Source organism: Anomalospiza imberbis, chromosome 3 (assembly GCF_031753505.1).
Source record: "Anomalospiza imberbis isolate Cuckoo-Finch-1a 21T00152 chromosome 3, ASM3175350v1, whole genome shotgun sequence".
NCBI classification, from domain to species: domain Eukaryota; kingdom Metazoa; phylum Chordata; class Aves; order Passeriformes; family Viduidae; genus Anomalospiza; species Anomalospiza imberbis.
Genome location: NC_089683.1, coordinates 109,962,759 through 109,980,657, shown reverse-complemented (window position 1 = coordinate 109,980,657; position 17,899 = coordinate 109,962,759). Strand labels below are relative to the sequence as shown.

General features: G+C 43.1%; 2 protein-coding genes and 1 long non-coding RNA gene across 4 annotated transcripts in view; all 3 read right to left on the bottom strand.

Moving 5' to 3' along the window:
• The window catches only part of RAB1A (RAB1A, member RAS oncogene family), a 152,262-nt gene that overhangs the window by 70,932 nt on the left and 63,431 nt on the right, over positions 1-17,899 (bottom strand). The gene's annotated exons all lie outside the window — the stretch shown is intronic.
• On the bottom strand, positions 13-11,349 carry LOC137469998 (uncharacterized). Its single transcript, XR_010996862.1, has 2 exons — positions 10,043-11,349; positions 13-1,386 (listed from the first exon to the last, which is right to left on the bottom strand). It is a non-coding gene; the product is annotated as an uncharacterized lncRNA (long non-coding RNA).
• The window catches only part of SPRED2 (sprouty related EVH1 domain containing 2), a 59,449-nt gene continuing 53,636 nt past the window's right edge, over positions 12,087-17,899 (bottom strand). For both annotated transcript variants that reach the window (XM_068186366.1, XM_068186367.1), the window contains exons 5-6: positions 15,952-16,101; positions 12,087-15,551 (exon numbers count right to left, since the gene is read on the bottom strand). In XM_068186366.1, the coding sequence (XP_068042467.1) occupies positions 14,901-15,551; positions 15,952-16,101 (801 nt within the window). In that variant the 3' untranslated portion in view covers positions 12,087-14,900. The remainder of the gene's footprint in view (positions 15,552-15,951; positions 16,102-17,899) is intronic.

Here is a 17,899-nt window from a genome sequence, read left to right as displayed (position 1 = left end):
TTGCAGAGGGGGCAAACGTTCAGTAAGTAACATGAAAGAAAGCAAATGTAACAAGCCAAAAATGGAGGGTGCCTTGGGATATTTCTCCTCTTCTCTCCGAGTTTGTTGACAATTCCTTTGTACAGCAAAGGATGTTTACTCCTCCTCTCTTCTGTAATGATGTAGTGAGTAGGACTGTGCTTACAAACCTGCAAATGTTTATCTGTAAAGACTGTGCTGTGCTGTAACAGCATGCAGAAGTGGTCTAGAGCCCAAATAGACCAGAGTTATTTTCTACAGAGAAGCAGGGAGTGGTGACCCCAATACATTTGCTGGAAATTTGCTACCAGGCAGGCAGAAAGATGGCAGTAATGAGCCCAGTGTGAAGAACAGGAAAATAGAAGGCAAGGCTCCCACGTCCTCCTTCTAACTGCCTTCATCTGTCTCTGTTTCCCAGTCAAAACGTGGGTGTAATTGTTCAGGCATAGCATGAAGCTTTAAAGACTCACAGTGGATTCGGCATAGCGGGAGGACAGCATGATGTCAGCAAGAAGTGAGTTATTCTCCTCAGGAGTGAAAGAATCAGTGAGCAAGAAATCCAGGGATGTCAGGACTTTAGTCCAAACTGGAAAGAACATTTCAGCTCACCAGATTGTCAAGAGACAGAGGGACAACCCTACATCCCCCCTTGTAGAAAAGCTTTCCTGAGTCACAAACCATCCAGAGCTGTATGTATCATTCCCATCCTTAAAAGCTCTGCAAAACCCAAAACAGTGTCCCCATGGCAAGAGAAACAAGAGTTTGCCACCTGGAAGAGGAGAGGAGAGGTGAATGCCTGCTTGTGAGCAGACCTCTTTCCATTTAACAGCAGATGACAGTGTCACTTATTTTCACAAAAAGCTATTTAACACAAGGAAGCATCAAGAACAGAGAACAGCAGATAAGGCATAAATTATACAGCTAACTCAAGAATATGGCCCCTACTCGACTTTGAAAGGCAGGCCAGATGTCTTCAGATACTGTCGGCTGTGAGTCGGTGTCGCAAAACCCTTTCAAGCTCAGCTAACTCAAGTCACAATGTGCACTTGATTTGCTTGGCTGAACGGGGAACTTCCCAAGCTGTGAGCAGGATCTACGCACAGCTGAAAATACGGTGGGAATGAGTCAGTTCCTTGGAGCTTGCGTGGGAGGCAAAGACAGAACTGTGGGTGGCTTCAAAGTGTTAAACAGCCTTTTAAATTCAGGCCCAGTTTCTCAGAGGAATAAGGAAACAGAGATATTCACCCAGTCTGGGTTTATTTCCATGTCATGGGTCAGCCTTGAGAAAATTGCACTCTGATAGTAACAGCCACTTCCCAGGCATGCAGATCCACTTGCTCCCAGGCCAGTTCAGCTTCAGATGTAATTCTGTGGAGTTTAACAGCACCCCACTTAGTATGTAATTCTGTGGAGTTTAACAGCACCCCACTTAGTCCCTCACCCATAGCAAGGCAGCAGCAGATGACCATTCTCTCTTAACATCTGCAAGCTGCCTCCAAGACAAGACAGAGCCCCAACAGCTCCAGGTCAGGTGTTTCTCTGTCCACCTCTGCTCCCTGCATTTCACCCCTTTTGCTTGAGCTGCCTGGGACAATAACTCTTCCAACACAGGCATCCCAGGTACCCAGTCCCTGTGATGACAGAGAGCTACTTCAACCTTTCCAGTTCTGTATTGGCAGGGAGTTTCCCCATCCTGCAGTCTATCATTCCCCCACTAGTGCCAAGAGCTTTGGGATGTGGTCCTACCCACAAGTGGCTTGTGTATATAAAGGAAAGGGGATGCTGTGGGTTAAATTACCCGGTGCATTGGAAATTCAGGCCCCATCCAGTTACCTCCTGCCAACGCTTTGCCATTCAGCCTGGTTCTCCTATAGTGCAACTGGAGTCTGGTCAGCTCTAAAAGAGGATTTATTGCTTTTACTGGATCAGGCTCACCCTTCCATTTAAGTGGATTAATGTGGGTTAGCTCCACACAGCATTAGCCAAGTCAACAGAAAGTTCCCTACTACTGGCAATGTTGTTGGTTTTTCTCTGTCACGATGAATTTTTAATGGTCTTTTTGTGCAAGAGCAGCTTTGCAAAATCTTAGACTCCTGCTTTCCAATTTAGATGATTTGGCATGTGAAGAATGCAATGAATATTTAAACCTGTAGTTTGGCATAGCCTCCATAGAGCAGCTAGAAACCTAGTCCTGGTCTTTTGGAGACTAGCCAGCAACAATGTGAAACCCCAAGCCTGGAGGAACAGCATGGGGAGCTTCTGAGGTTACATCAATCTTCAGTGCTCAACCAAAATCACTCTAATCCTACCATTCTTTAGATTCTTTTAATTAAACTCAGGATTCATATGGAGGAGCTGTATGTGGGTGGAGCTGGGGGTTATTTGATAGATTACTCAGACCACTCCGCTGGTCATATTTTATTCACTTGAGAGTAGCTCCTGAGGGCTGTTATACACCACTGGAACCAGGGTCCCCAGCACAGCAGACAATGTGCAACCATGCGGTAACAATCTGCCTGGAAGATCTTACAATCAAACCAGATTAGACAAAAGGGTGAAAAAGGAAGGTACCCCTATTTTGCCCTCCTTGTACACATGGGTGAACTAGGGGCTCGCACACACATTCAAGCAGCCACCAATTAAGAGTTTACTGTAACCCCTTTGTACCCAACTTAGCCCACGGCAAAATCAAGGCAAATCAACTCAGCTTTATTGGCTGTAAAAGGGCACCCGGTTCAGGAGCCACCACCAGAAATCCTCCATCATCCGCTCGAACACACAAGGATAGATGCTGGAATTCAGCCAAGACAATGTGGCTTTCATCTTCTACATGAAAGGGGGCTCCCTCTGACATTTTGAGGCCCACTTTCTTAAGAGCTGTTATGCAAACTTCAGCTCACATGAGCTCGAACAATACGGCGGCGTGTACGACCGAAACTTCCAAGGCAAGCAAAGTTTCCGTGTGCTCTGCAACGATGTACGTGGGAACAACCCCATTGGCTGAACAACTCCAGCAGGTATCAGTTTGCAACCACCAGCCATAAAGGACAGCAGTGGAAATAAATTGCTGATCCCAGTGTCCCCATAGCTGTGCTTTCAGTAGAGATATTAGCCTGGAAAGATGCACGCTTCTTCAGAAGTTGCTGCTGCTCTTTGTCTCTGTGTGGCCTTCTGGAAATCCCAGATCTAAATATTGGCACTTCTGTGCTATTTAACTTGTGAAGCCATCCTGTAGCCAGTGGCCTTCTTCACACACAATTATATTTAGAAGGCTCCACAGGCTGGTATGTCATTATCTCAGTGTGTTAATTGATTAAGTCTGGCCTACATAGAGTCAGTTGGACTATTCCCTTTTGGGCTGTTATTATTAGCAAGATCCAGACATTTTAAGCCTTTTGGAGCACAGGAATCTCTCTCATCATACAAGCAGAAGCCCAGAGAAATCTCTTGGAATCACTGGCTTTGCAGCTACAATAATTTAGCTTCATAGATGGAAAAATACTGATATTGATGCACGAAAGTGGTAAAAAAGGTGAAAGCAGACTTCAATCTGACAACAACAAAAAAAATCATCCACCTACAGTCCTTCAAAGATGCAGCCAACACTCGCAGCTGAACTAACAAATTGTGAAGCAGACCCTCTAGCAGCTAGAGTCAGACTGAAAAAAAACAGGGCATTACTTGACACATTTCTTTGCTCTGATTGGGAAAACATGTCACTTCCCTCCTAGATATCACTGGTATATGTTAAAACAAGTATTCCACAAGTGATGAAATAAACGGGCTTGGTTTCTAAAGGATGTGTCTGAGCATGACTGGCTGTTTAAGTGAGAGGTATGGTGTGAAAGCAAAGCTGCTCTTGTGAGGTGGCTGTTTAGTGTCCAGCAGGGCATGACTGCCAGCTGAGTTTATCCACAGGTAAGGCACTCATAACAAGGGTTTTCCCACACTGTTTGCCCAGTGTCTAATCAGGGATGAGCTCAGCAAGAATACTAAGAACACTCTGTTTTACCCACATGCCTATTTTTATGAAGCCTGTTGGAAATGAATGTCTTTGAGACCTCAGTTTGGTTTTCCCTGGACATGTGGCTCAAGAAGCATTACTGGAGCAATGGACAGGACAAGCAGAAGATTAATGGTGCAAATACAAATCTGTAAGAAACCAAGCCAAAAATGAAATTGTGTGTCTCTTTCTACTCCAAGCTGTAATTAAATTCAATGAGGCGCAGAGCCTTAGGACCCACATCTTAAAGAGCCCTGTACCTACTATTTTCAGTGATCTGTGGCCTGGTTTCCAGAGATGTTGCTCATCTGTAATTTGTGTTGAAGCAATTAAAATTCACTACATGACCAAATTAGAAGTCTCACATTAGGATCCAAACATCAACTAGTGAGTTTCTGCAGCAGAACCACCAAGTTGCTACTATTTGGCTGACCTGCTCAGCTGACCAGGCCTTGTATTAAGCAAAGCAGGTCTTCGTGTTGTTGGTGACCAAGACCGAATAAATGACCCTTAAATGGGTTGTGATGGCAACTTAGGCTGCAGAATTTTTCTGTATTTCATTACAGGTTTTGGGAAAATGCATAGACCTTTGCACAAAGAAATAAAACCCACAGAGGCATTCTGATATTGTTCTGTGCATTAGCCAGGCTCTTAGAAAAATAGCTGCCAATAATTAGTGTCCTAACCCTGTATTTTGGGGGTGATTATACTTTACTAAAGTCAGTGGGAAGTTTGCCATTGACCCCAGCGGGGCCAGTGTTTTACACCTACCAAGCTCATGGGTTCCAGAAAAAATCAAGACATTCAACACCTCTCAGTGCAAAGCCCATTGAGCCTAAATACAGATTTTACACCTTCCTGTCAGACACCCTGCTCATCCTAGTTTATATTCACAGCTACAGCACAACTGTACTTTGGAAAGCATCTCAGTTCTAGAAAACAAATATTATAAATCCAGCTCAATGTCAGCAATGTGACAAACAAACAAACAAACCAATAAATTGTTGTGTTTTTACTACCTGCCTCATACGCTCAATCTTTTGGGTCTTTGACATACAGGAGGCACCAGAGAAACTGTACAATGATAAGAACACAGTATCACCCCAACAATCCGGAAATGATGGTTACAGGATCCATAAAAGAGGATTAAAACTCTTGCCAGGAGAAGGATTTGGAGGAGAAGACACTGTTATTTGCAAAATAGCTGCCATAGGGCTGCAGCTCCTGAACATCGTCACATTTCAAGGGCAATCTGTATAAAAAGGTGGCTGGAAAAAAACCTTAAACTGTCATTTCAGCACTAGGAAAACCACCAGAGAAAATGGTAGAAGAGTTGTTATTTTAGAGAAAACAAATATATTTCAATTTTTTTCAAATTTCAAATATTTTCAGATTTGTTAAGGTTAATGAATAAACTCACATCACTGTTAACATTCAACTGGATTTTTTTTTAAGAGGCACATAAACTTTCCTGTTTGAGGGGATAAATCAATGACAAATTGTCTGATGTTGGGAAGAAATTTCCTCTGCTAGCAGATGATTCTAATACAGAGTTTCTTGTATTCTTTCCCTTTGAAGTATCTGGTACAGGCTGCGGTTAGAGACAGGATATCAGCCTGATGAACCCAAAAGACATTTTCTTGTAGCTCAAAGTTCAGATGGTCACAAACAGCAGTTGTTCTGGTTAGAAAAAAGTATCACGCATTTGCTCTAAGTTCAAAAGCTCTCTGCTCAGCACCTGGATTTGCTGCTCTTCATGCCACATCTTTACAACCACTTCCTTCAGAAACTGGCCATAAAAAGTGCTCTGATGGTGACAGCTCTTAAAATGTTATGTATGTGAGTGGGTTTGAAAACACAGTCCTCTCAGAGGTGCTTCTTTGTTGCAGGACCTTTTGGTAATGCTTGTTAGTACACAGGCATCCTTTCAGCCTTTTTAAAAAAAACTTTGATTGGAATTTCAACCTAATATCAGAAATAATTGCTGCCAGCTGGAAACCCTGCAAGCTGCCAAAAACAAGTGAGAGGTGGCTGAGCGAACCTCCCTGCCAATTTGTCACTTTTTAAGTCAAAACTGTTTACTCCTCCTACCTATATTTCTTTTGTGAAGGTCCAAGTAAATGAAATGTCCTGGTAATTTGGCACAGGAAAAAAAAAAAAAAAAGAAAACAAAAACAAGTGCTAAGTTTAAAATCAGTGATCCTAGGGTCCCACAAACCCCTCAGCTGTCACTAGGACACTTGTTCCTTTGCAGCAGCAGAAAGTGCCTCCCATTTCAAACAGTCCTTTTAAGATAGAACTGGGGAGCTGGTGCACAGTGTAGTAGAAGAAATCCCCTTTTAAGGATGTAGACTGTTATTGCATCCAGTGTCTCTGAGGAGGATGGGGGAAGGAGAATGATGGAATATCCTCAGCTGGAAGGGTCCCACAGGGATCACCATAGTCCAGCTCCTGGCCCTGCACAGGACAACCCAACAATCACACCATGTGCTTGAGAGTGTTGTCGAAATGCTTCTTGAACTGTCAGTCTTGGTGCTGGGATCACTTTCCTGAGGAGCCTGTTCCAGTGCCAAACTACCTTCTGGATGAAGGAAGTTTTCTCAGCATCCAACCTAAACCTTCCTGGACAACTTCAGGCCGTTCCGTTGGGTCCTGTCACTGTCACCACAGAGAAGAGATCAGTGCCTGCCCCTCTTGCCCTCCCGAGGAAGTTGTAACTGCAGTGAGATCTTCCCTCAGTCTCCTCCAGGCTGAACAAGAGCATGGGAAGTTCACCTCAGAGAGCTGCCAGTGGAGGAGGTGCTTTGGGTGTCAAGCCTTAAGATACCGGCATCCAAACCCTTCAAATCCCAGGAAAGAAATCCTGGCTTCACTTTAGTGTACGGGTCTTTGGCCACTGACTTAAGTGGAATTAGGATTTTACCTCAGGGGACTGGAGAACAGTCTCCAGTTGTCTCCTACCTGTTGCTGGAAGGAGCCCATTTATTCCAAGTCTAGAGAAGCACAAATGCAGCAAATAGCATTGCACTGGGGATGGCTGCTAGAGTTTTGAAATTAAATGTATGTGGTATTTTTGCTACCTCTCTGGCACATTGCAGCCCTTCAAATCTCTCTGCAGAGATCTCTCGGCAAAGACAGGGGTAGGTGTAAGGACTCTGCTCACCCTGCAGCCTGCTCCAGGCCTGTGGCATTTCTGGCCACATGTGGAAGTACAACTATGCCTTGTGGCAGAAATTGTATTTAAACTGTGGAACTGGCGCTGTTGCAAAGGCTGCCTTGCTCTGGCCAAATGGCTTACCACAAACCCCTCCATTTCAGACAGATGAATGAATGCACAGGCTTTCCTGCTTGCCAAAATGCCCATGGTTTCCCCAGAGCCCAGTCAATGGGCGCCTAGAAACAGCATCGCTGACCATCCAGCACATGACCCTCGAGCCACAGCAAAGCAGAAATCTCCTCTGAGCAGAATATATCTCTCTGCTTCATCCTACTGCTATTTTGCTTACTATTTGGAAGCCTTCTCATTTCTGTGGCTGGCTCAACCACTTAATAAGGTTCTGGGGTTATGCTCTAGATGAGGATGTTCACTGAGATCTATTCATTAAGCGAACAGAGAAATCCTGCAGCCAACCCCAAGATTTGGGGTCACTGCACAGAAAACCCCATTCATTGTTGCCAAACCACCAGGGTCAGCCATCCAGCTGGAGTTTTACCTGCTTATGTAGTTATTTAGAGGGTAGCTATCACTTAGGCCTTTAGATCATGTTGGTAATTTTGGATTTCTGTTCCAAAAGGATATGTATATACATATCCATATACACATTTGCAGTTTGACAGCCTGAAACATGGTGCTGGTCCGAACGCTCCTCTTTGGAGGCACAGACCATCCACCCTTCCTGGCAGGAACACATGGAATCTGCTGGGGGCATTCCAGCTGGAACATCAGACCCCATGCCCATACATTACTGCGACAATGGGAGCTTCCTTTTAGGTATCCCTCAAAAGAAAAGGAATACAAAAAGAAGATTCTATTTCTTATGTTTCATATCTAGGATGAACCATATTTCCCGCATCTGCATTCAGTCCTAACTTCTATTTCCTTTTTTGTTTTATCTGTTCAGAGTTTTCTAATACTAATTTATTGGGATTTGACTTTTGCAATGTTCAGACTCCTGAAGAAAACCAGCAAAGCACTGCTTCTTTTGGCTGCCCACACCAAAATACTCTCTGCTCTAAGTTGTGGCCTGCACTTTTGCAGAATGTGGTTGAAAGTTATACTTTGTAACCTGGCTTTTATCATTGTTCTCAGGAAGTTGTAAAGAGTAAGCACTTTTAAAGTGAAATCACTTGCGTTCAGTTGTTCTGGAGCTTTTAAAGTTGGAAATTACTCTCTGGGGCACAAGGATGATAATGCTTCAAACTTTAGAAGTGTCTGAGCTTTTAGTTTCTGAATGAGGTCGGAGCTAAATGTAATCTGCGTACTGGAAATCTCTGATTTGAAGATAGGGTACATTTGGAAACATATCAGACTTGATACTTCAAGGGTCTCACTGTATTGACAAGTTCCCCATCCCTGTTCTTTTTTACGACTAAAATGTCACATCAAGAGCTCTATCAGTTAATAAGATAACCCTGCCACAACACTGAAGTGAGGAAATTAAGAGTGTGAAAATCAGCAAAGTGCTTGCTCAAAGCAGTAAGCCTGATAGTCCTGTCAGTTGCCTTAAAACAGATGTTGGCCAATTCAGTAGCTCATCGTGACATAAGCTCAGAAAATGCACAAAAAGGAACAGCACTTCATGTGACATTTTCTATTTAATTAATAATAAAGTAATCTAGATAAGAATTAAGTTTAAGGCTGTGTATGACTTGGCAGTGTCTTATCCATCCTGAAGTATGCATTAATTCTTGCTCCCCGAGGCAATGATACTTACTCCTAACATCAGTGACTCCTTGGGTGATTACATGAATTACATTCAGTCTGAAAATCACTTTGTGCTTTCCTTGCCACCTCGGAGCACAGAGCTGTGATGGCTCAGGCAGAGAAATGGGATGTGTTGCAGTCCTCACAAATCTTTCTCCTTACAACCACCCAGAGCGCTGCTGTGAGATCCCATCTCACATGACGTTAGGCAGCAGGCTTGGAATCTAACAGAAGCCAAACCAAAGTCTGTCAACTCTTCCTAAATGAATTTACAAGCAGGGAATGAGATGAATGGCATGGGATGGTTGTGCATTACTGCAGGAAAGCAACTAAAAATATTAGTGGGGATCTAAGTATACGACCCCAAAAATATACACATACTTTCCACCATTTAAATATCTTGTCTCTGGGTGGAAGCCAAACATTTTTCTATTTATTTCCACATATGTCATCAAGATTCTAAGGAATTTAATTGCCTAAATACATCCTGGAAAAGGACAAGGTGTTAGGAGGATGTTAACTCACCTAACATCATGTGCTAAAGAAAGGAAAGCATCTCCTTGTTGCTCTCACAGTAAAAGGCTGCATTTCTTTTATTACAAGAAGACAAAATTCTGTCTGTGATAAGTACTGAGAACACATGCAACGATACCTCTTGTTTCCAGGCATCCTGACAGCTATTTCAAATTTACATTTTTAAGTGGAATTAGCAGAGAAAGAAGATTTACATACCCCTTGCTGGCAGCTTGGTTTGTGCTCCATGCAGCGAGGCTCCAGACAAAGCCCAAACCTCCTGATTCATCTCCAGGATGATAGAAGAAATAACCTTTGGATGAAGATGGTGGTGAACTTGTGCTCAGGGTACTCCAAGCCAGACTGTGTCACAAACCCCCCAGATGATTTTATGGAAGCCATTCAAAATCTTGGACTTGTTTTCACAACAGGGATAAGTCTGATTTGCCCATTTAAATCACAAGCTCTCCAAGCAGAGAAAAGCCTCCCACCCAGTGACTGAAGAAGGCCAGGTGAACTCCCCTCATGCATCCAGCCCCTGAAGGCAATGCCAGGCAGCTGCATTGCTGAGAAATGCTCATTACCTTTGTCCCTTAGAGAAGAACAAAGCTGGAGGAACCCACACTGGTTACCCCTTGCAGTTGCCCTCCACTCACTCTGCCATTCCTGACCTGATGCTGCTTCTACGAGGAGAGGCTTCTTAGAAGCTTTTGTAGGCTTCCTGAGGGAGCAGTCAAGAAAATCCTCTCCTTACCCTCTGACTCCTTAGTTTCACAGGCTATGTGAACAATTCACACAGGTGGAACTGGGTTTGTCTGAAAGCAAGGATGCCTCCCTAAGGGAAAAGCCTGGGTGTGAGCTGGGTCAGCACAGCTGCTGCTTAAGCAGAGAAAGGAGATGCCTGGAGAGCCACTATGAGCCAGGCGATGGTAGCTGCACACTTGGTGTCAAGTCCCTGCTAGAAAATGCCAAGCTGCATTTGTCAGACCCTAAAGCTCAGCCTGGGTGAGGACATTATTCTAAAATGTATTTTGTATTACATTTACTAGTGAACTAGATTTTTTTTTTTAACCATAAAGTATTCAACATATGGTTTCATATGGCTGAAAGCTTACAGTATCTGTGTCCTCTCCAATCTCAGTCTCTGTGATTGCATGCTACCAAGAGGACAGTACCTGTCCCAAACAGACAACAGGAGTAAATTATGCTGCAGAAAGTTGGTTGATGTTCATGGTACCTCCTATCCTGATGGCACTTGCATTTTCCACAGATTCAGTGCCCAAATGTAACATTTTCTCGTTCAGTTTAGGAATCTCCAGGCATAAGCAACACATTTGATTCATGGATGAAAGCAAGAGGACATTGCAGGCTGCAAGAAACATGGCTTTAGCCAGGCATTTTTTGGGATGGGCTAAATCCAAATGGCCAGGGAATAGGGTTGGAGTTCATTAGTTATAGAGCGATGGACTGTGAGCAATACTTTGCAACTTTGCTGCTGATGGAGTCAAACACCAACACAAACTGAATGATCTTGTGTGCAGAGTCCTGAACACAGCACCTGACCCACACTGAGCATTTCTCATGAGGGCTGCGCATCTTCTTAAAAAACATACACATACCATCAGTTGTATAATAAATGCACACAGAAATCTCTGTTTATATGAGCACATCACGTTTCTAGGAATATGTAAACAAATATAAATGAATAAAAAGTGTGCTCTTTGCCCCCTCTCCTACATACTGCCTGAGGCAGCTTTGTTGTTCAGCAGCAAAACAACCAGCAGCACATAAAAGAGGAGCAACAACTTTGTTATCACTTACCTGTGGAAAAATAAACCTGGGCTCTGCAGACGTGGTCGGTATTGGCCTGACCAAGCCGTTGGAAATAATTATAAAAATAAACCTGGGCTCTGCGGACGTGGTCGGTATTGGCCTGACCAAGCCGATGGAAATAATTATAAAGCTTCAGATATACTCACTGGTTTCTCCCTGATTTCCCGCACTGATTGGTGGCAGCCTGGTAGCCATTTAAACTGGGCTATTCTCTTTCCATGCTAGACCTGTCTGAGCAGGGACGGCAGTGCCAGGCCCCTCAGGCATCTCTCCTTCCCAGCGGCCGCAAACCCGCCCGCGGGCCCTCGGCAGCCCAGCCGGGACGGGCCTCGCTCGGCAGGCACACCTGTGGCCTTGCCCCGCTCCCCGCTCCTCCTCAGAGCCCTGCTGAGGTGAAACAAAGTCAAATGAAGTAACAACAGCCCTGCGGCGTCTCCAGCTCAGCCCAAAGGCGGGCGCGGGGTGAGGCCTCAGGGGAGAAGAGCAGGGAGAGCAGGAGGGAGCCTTGGCCGCTGCCAGGGCTACCGGGGCCGCCACACGTCCTCCCGCCAAACATCCGAAAAACACCTCAAAAGCACCAGGAAAAACCCACCCATCCTCGTCCTCCCTTGCTGTGTCTGGATGAGAATGGCCCGTGCCCAAGGCTTAGCAGCCTTTGCCACCCAGAATTGTAAAATAAAGCAATTTTTTTTCCCTTAGAAACCCTGAGCTCGGGAGATGCCCCCGTTCTGTTTCCCCCTCAGTCCCCAGCCACCTCAAGAACAATAAACGGCGTATTTTTGACAATAAACGGCATCATTTTGATATGATGTATTTGTATTTACATGGTACATTTTAAAGCAATAGCTACACGGATCATACATATTAGAAACAATAAAAAAAGAAGTTAAGAACTAAAATGTACATCATACACTTGTATATATATTTTTTTTTTTACACAGAGGTAAAAAGGCTTATAAAAATCAATACAACAGGGTTTTAACTTTTAGTATATAGATACATAATGATGAGGCTTCAGGCACTTTAATTTGTTAACGTGAGCAATAGCTTGGAAAAAAAAAAAAAAAACAAACAAAAAACCAAAACCTTTCCACAACAGGAAAAAAAAATTGGTTAATGTTTTTGTTACCACAGATACAAAAATAAAATCTGAATAATTTCTCTCAAATGATTGATGTCAGTATTGCAAAGCTGACTGGGAGAATGCTACACACTGTTCAGCAGCAGTGTGGAAATTAAGGAGAAATATTTACAAAAAGACACCCATTTCTATCCTTGTGCCCTTACACCACTGCCATCACGAACCAAACAACGTACGGAGCAAAATCTACAAGTACTACAAAAACCCAAGAGAAGAGGGAAGAAGGAGGGAAAGAAAAAAAATAAAAAAGAGGGACTTTTTTTAATAACTTTTATTTTCAGACATACAGAAAAGCTTGGAGTATGTCTACTTTACTTAAATAAATAGGGGCACTTCAAGACCGGACAAAAAACTGTAAGATCTTTTTGTAGTGTTGTGCTTTATAGAGAGAAGATCTTACAGATGTTTGTTTACATGAAACAACTTTTGAGAACAGAAATAAAAGGTTGTTTCATTAATTATTTTTTTACGAGGCTGGCTTGATGTTTACTAGACACCATTGAGAGATTTGTCAACTGCTATTAGGCACAGAATATTTATATTTCATTCAGCAAACCCAGACACATCACCCAGAGTGTAACACTCCATCCCTTTTCCACTATCATTCAATTTTTTTTTCTCCAACCAAAAGAATCCCCAGTAGCTGCTATGAATTAAACCTACCCAACTCCATAGTGTATAATAAGCACATTGCATACTTAATTCACGGTTGACTAAAAAGCTGTGATAAACTCTCAGAGGAACCGTTGGGACATTCCACCAAGAAAGAATGGCAAGCGTTCCTTTTACATTTATTTGGCAAATTAATTATTAAAAAAAAAAATCCTCTCTTTTAAGACTGATGTCAATGTGCAATAGAGGGAGGGAAAGGACATGCGACCACTGGCAATTTACTGCAGAAAGAAATTATGGCAGGAACAGCAGTGCCAGCTTTGACAAGCCAATCCCTAGCTGCCTCAAAGTATTCAGATTGTACTATGCTAGTTAGAGCTCACTGCGCTAAATCTTTTTTTTTTTAATTTTAATAAAAATTATTTGGCTATTCCTTGTAATATATTAGAAAAATACTCTTTTTCCAAGCTAATTACAAGCCTTGTACACAAGACAACATGACATTAAAAAAAATAATAATAAAAAAAAAATTAAAGTAATATTATCCTGCTGTATGCACCTTATGCATCCACTTGATAAACCTGGGTGGTGAACTGGGGAGGGGGAAAGCCAGGCAGACGCCTCAGTCTGGCTCCTGCAGGACTCACGTGCTCCATCCCACACACAGGCTCACAGCAACGTGCTGAGACATGTGGAAGAATCTGGCAGATTGGGACCGCAGGTCACAGACTGGAAGTGGTAGTTAACATCCTGGCTTTGGATTTTTCAATACCTGCTTGGACTGCTAAATGTTGTTACTACAGTGGACACGAATGTTCTCATGCTCATGTATACAGAAAACAAACACACACAATTTTCCATATAATCCACCACTTAATGCAGCATTTCCCCAGAATTGCCATAATAGTGCTTTTGACATTGCATTGTTAGTAATTCTTTGCATATCAACAATTTTCCTCATCTGGAACCTTAGTGTTTTATTCACAGATCTCTACGTTGCTGTCTAATGATGAAGTTCCCTTTCTTTTTGGGCAGAGCTCTGAAAACACATTTTTTCCAATGTTATTTAGGGAAAAGAGAAAAGCCTAAAATTTAAGTTTCCCTTTCAAGTAGTGGTCTGAAATGATTACAGGTAAGGAGGACTATCAGATTCTCAAAGGCTATGTGACTATGGTAACTGAGCCTTACTTTCTGTTCACAGAGCTTTAGGAACAGAGAAATAATTTAAGATGTTTGCTGAAGGAAATGACGATGGACCCTAGAAGAGAAAACTGCAGCTTAGATGGCTATTTTAGCTTTGGAAAACAGAACAAAAAAACCCAAAGAAAACCAGTGACAGAAATACTGTGTTGTGGTACAAGTTTGTTACTAGCACACCTTCTATACACACACAATAGCTTGACGGTAAGTTAAAATATCTTCCAAGTGAGATCTCATTCACTACACCGTCCCATTTCTAGAAATGCCAAAGCTTGCTAACATGCCGTTGGTACCACACAAGCGGAGGCAAGACAGACACAACCTGGAGATGTTCTACAATCCACCACCATTTAAAGCAGTTCTTCTCTCAAACTCATTTTAAATGAAAAAAAAAATAGAAACATGTACAAGACAGTCTGTTTTGATTACAGATTAATAATACAAAAGTCTATGCTGTAGGTTAGTTAGTTAGAACAGTTGATGAGCAAATCAATGCAGTGTGAGCCCCAGACGACCCAATGTAAAGTGATCCAAACTGGTGGTTTCTGGATGCTGTCGGGCACAGTGGCTGCATTAAAGTGAGTGACCTCAGTGCTCCAAAACCAACGTGTTCCTTGAACTACAGGAAAAACCTAACACTTTGAATGCATCTGTAGTCATCCAGCAGCTTTGTGTCTTCCACCACAGCACCTGCACATGACCCCACAGTGGTAACAAGCCCGAAGCGGCAAGTAACAGCACATACATGGAGCAATGAAAGACAAGGCGATAAGGGCCATCCACCGGAGGCAAAACATTTCATCACTGGTGTCGCACGAGCAAGGATCTGTATAGTCTCCTTCTGGGTCGGACATACAGTGATAGAGCATAGTGTCTGCGCACCACATACAGCTCACTCGATGGATGCAAGTCTTGACGCGGTCTGGAGCATCCTGGCACTGACCCCGCTTGTTCTCCTCGTGGTTGAACATGTCCCTGCAGTACACGCACCGTGACCTCTCACCATCTTCCTTCCGCCTGGGCTTGAATTTGACAGGTTGAGTCTTTATCACAGCACCCTTGGTATCTTCACCCAGGTCAAAGTCCGAGTTGTCTACGTAAGGATAAGTGTATTCGTGTTTCGAGGCCTCGCTTTTGGCAAAACGTACGTAGGAGTCCATGTCATCAGGATCGAAGTTCTTTCCTCGTGCTGGGGCATGGCGATAATCCTCATACCCAGTCATCCAGATCTTTTCCCGAGGATTGATGCGCACTATCTCCTCATCATCATCTGGAAAGTTGACGTGCCGGTAGGATCGTGGTACTGACTGTGGAAGTAGGAAGGAGATGAAGAGAGAGAAAAGATAAATAAGCTCATTTTGCTACTGGTAATCACTGTCTCCTTGCTTCCTGAAGAGCCAATACTTAACAGCTTTGTCTTTCCTTCTTTATTGCCCTTCACCGTGATCCATCACGGACTTTTTCAGCCTTTGGCTCATGAGGGAGTACAACTGTCACAGTCCTACACTGGCCTGCGTGCATGTGGTACAGCGTAACATGCAGTGTTACCCCCCACCCCTTTTTTTAATAACAGGAAGCCATTTAAAGCTAAATGAGAAGGAAACGGGGAGAGCAAAAGGAGGGAACTGTCTCGGGCATGTGGAGGAAAACCAAACACCGGCAAACTCTGGCAGACACAGAGGCAGCAACACTGGGAAGAAATCTTACTTGTTCTAGATGGTAGTGGTCAGAGCTGTAATGGTCGTGAAGGTGTCCACGAGTGCAAATTCTTCGATGTTCGCAGGATGCAGGAGAAGCCAGAGTTCGCACAGGCTGTTCCCTTTTCTGAGAGGAGTTGGAGGAGCTATCTGTAGCATTCTGTTTTAAATGGAAAGGGAGGGAAAAAAATCGTCATGCATTCAGCTGTTACAGCACAGGGCATTAAGAGATGTTTTGCCACTCACTGACTTTGCGCACACCTGCAATATTGGCAACACCTGACTGCTGGAGGCTTCATGAAGTTTCACATAAAATACTTGAAAGAGGCAGATCTGTTGCCAGGCCATAAAAGCTGTCACCACACACATGGAAAAATAATATGCCATAGCCTGCCCGTGACATATTCTCCCACACCACTTGTATTCGCTTGGCATGTTATTTGTTATCCTGGGCCTGGCGGGACGGTGAGTGCTCACCAGGAGCTACCTCTGAAGAGCAAAGTTAAACCCCAGCAAATGACGCAATCCTGTAGGTCCTGAAGGCTCAGACAGAGCATCTGTCTGCCCAGGCTGTACCCCACCAGTCACCCAGGCTACAAAAATACTGGCAATTTTGTTAACCTTTACACATTCTCCAAACACTCACTGAATTCCAGTTCATCACCGGCTACTTGAATATCAGCTTTCCTTTAAAAACTTTAGGCTCTTTTTTTCTTGTTTTGTCACTTTTTTGCCACTCATAATTACTGTGCAATGAATGTTACTTGTGTTTTTATACATTCCTGGCTCCCTGTGAGCACTTTCTTTAGGTTAATTAGTTACATCATTATGCAACAATGATCATGAAAGGGTGAAATATCACACAGTAACATGCTATTGCCAATATCTACTGCTTCTTAACAATCCCATTTCTCTTCCTGCAGAAACATACAGAGAAAGAATAGTGTCAGCCACCATCTCTCCATATCCCTTCCTTGGTTAAAACAGTTGCCATACAATATTCAGGATTTTGCCAATTAATTCTATTTATAGGTTTTTCATATTACCATGATTATCAATGGACAGTTGTTAAATGCACCAGCAAACCAAGAGCAGGAAAAAGAGAGCCTCCATGCACAACAAACAGAACAGCTGTAGCACTGCAACGTACCTGAAACACTGGTGCTTGAAATAAAAGAAATCTCTACAAGATGTGCTGCAGCTACAAGTCCATGGAAAAGGTTCCTGATTGCCACCACAGTCAGCTGAGACACAAACTCAAAAGCAGAGAAGAAACACAGCAGTAGGAGCAGAAGACTGGTTTTACCTGAAAAACCTTCTCTCCTTGTCAAGAATGCACTCTCTAAATACTATTTTCCGATGAATCGCACCAGATGCATTTCTTGCTCCAAGAATACAAGAACCCTCTTTGTGAGTATTTGTTTATTCTGAAAACAACACTCTGAAAGACTCCGTCCAAAGGTGAGAACACCTTGAAGCATTACAACACAAAAACAGATGTTGGTTCTCTTTAACTCTTACAGCACTTTAAAAGCACCGAACTCCCAACTTATTTTGTTGAAGGCAAACACACAGTTGTTTGCAGTGTGATGTAAAGCCAGGCTGGGTTATCTGAGAGGTACAACAAGCAGAATGAGTTTTGAATGGCTGACTCCCATTAAGAACAGACTTTTAATACGTGTGTTTATTTTATTTTTTTTTTTTTTTAACAAGTACACAGAAGCAGATCAACTCTTAACATAGTTAACACCTCTAAAGTGGAACCAATATTCAGGCTGCACCAATATTCAGGCTCTTTTAAAAAAAGAGGTTTCATCAGTCTTCATAACTTATTAGACAAAGGTATTTCAAATCTGGGGTTTAAACCCTTCAAAGCTAACTCTTGTGCACTTAACTTCAGGCCCTACAATATCTAGCACATTTTGGGGATGTTTAAAGAAGAAAAAAGAGCAGTTTCT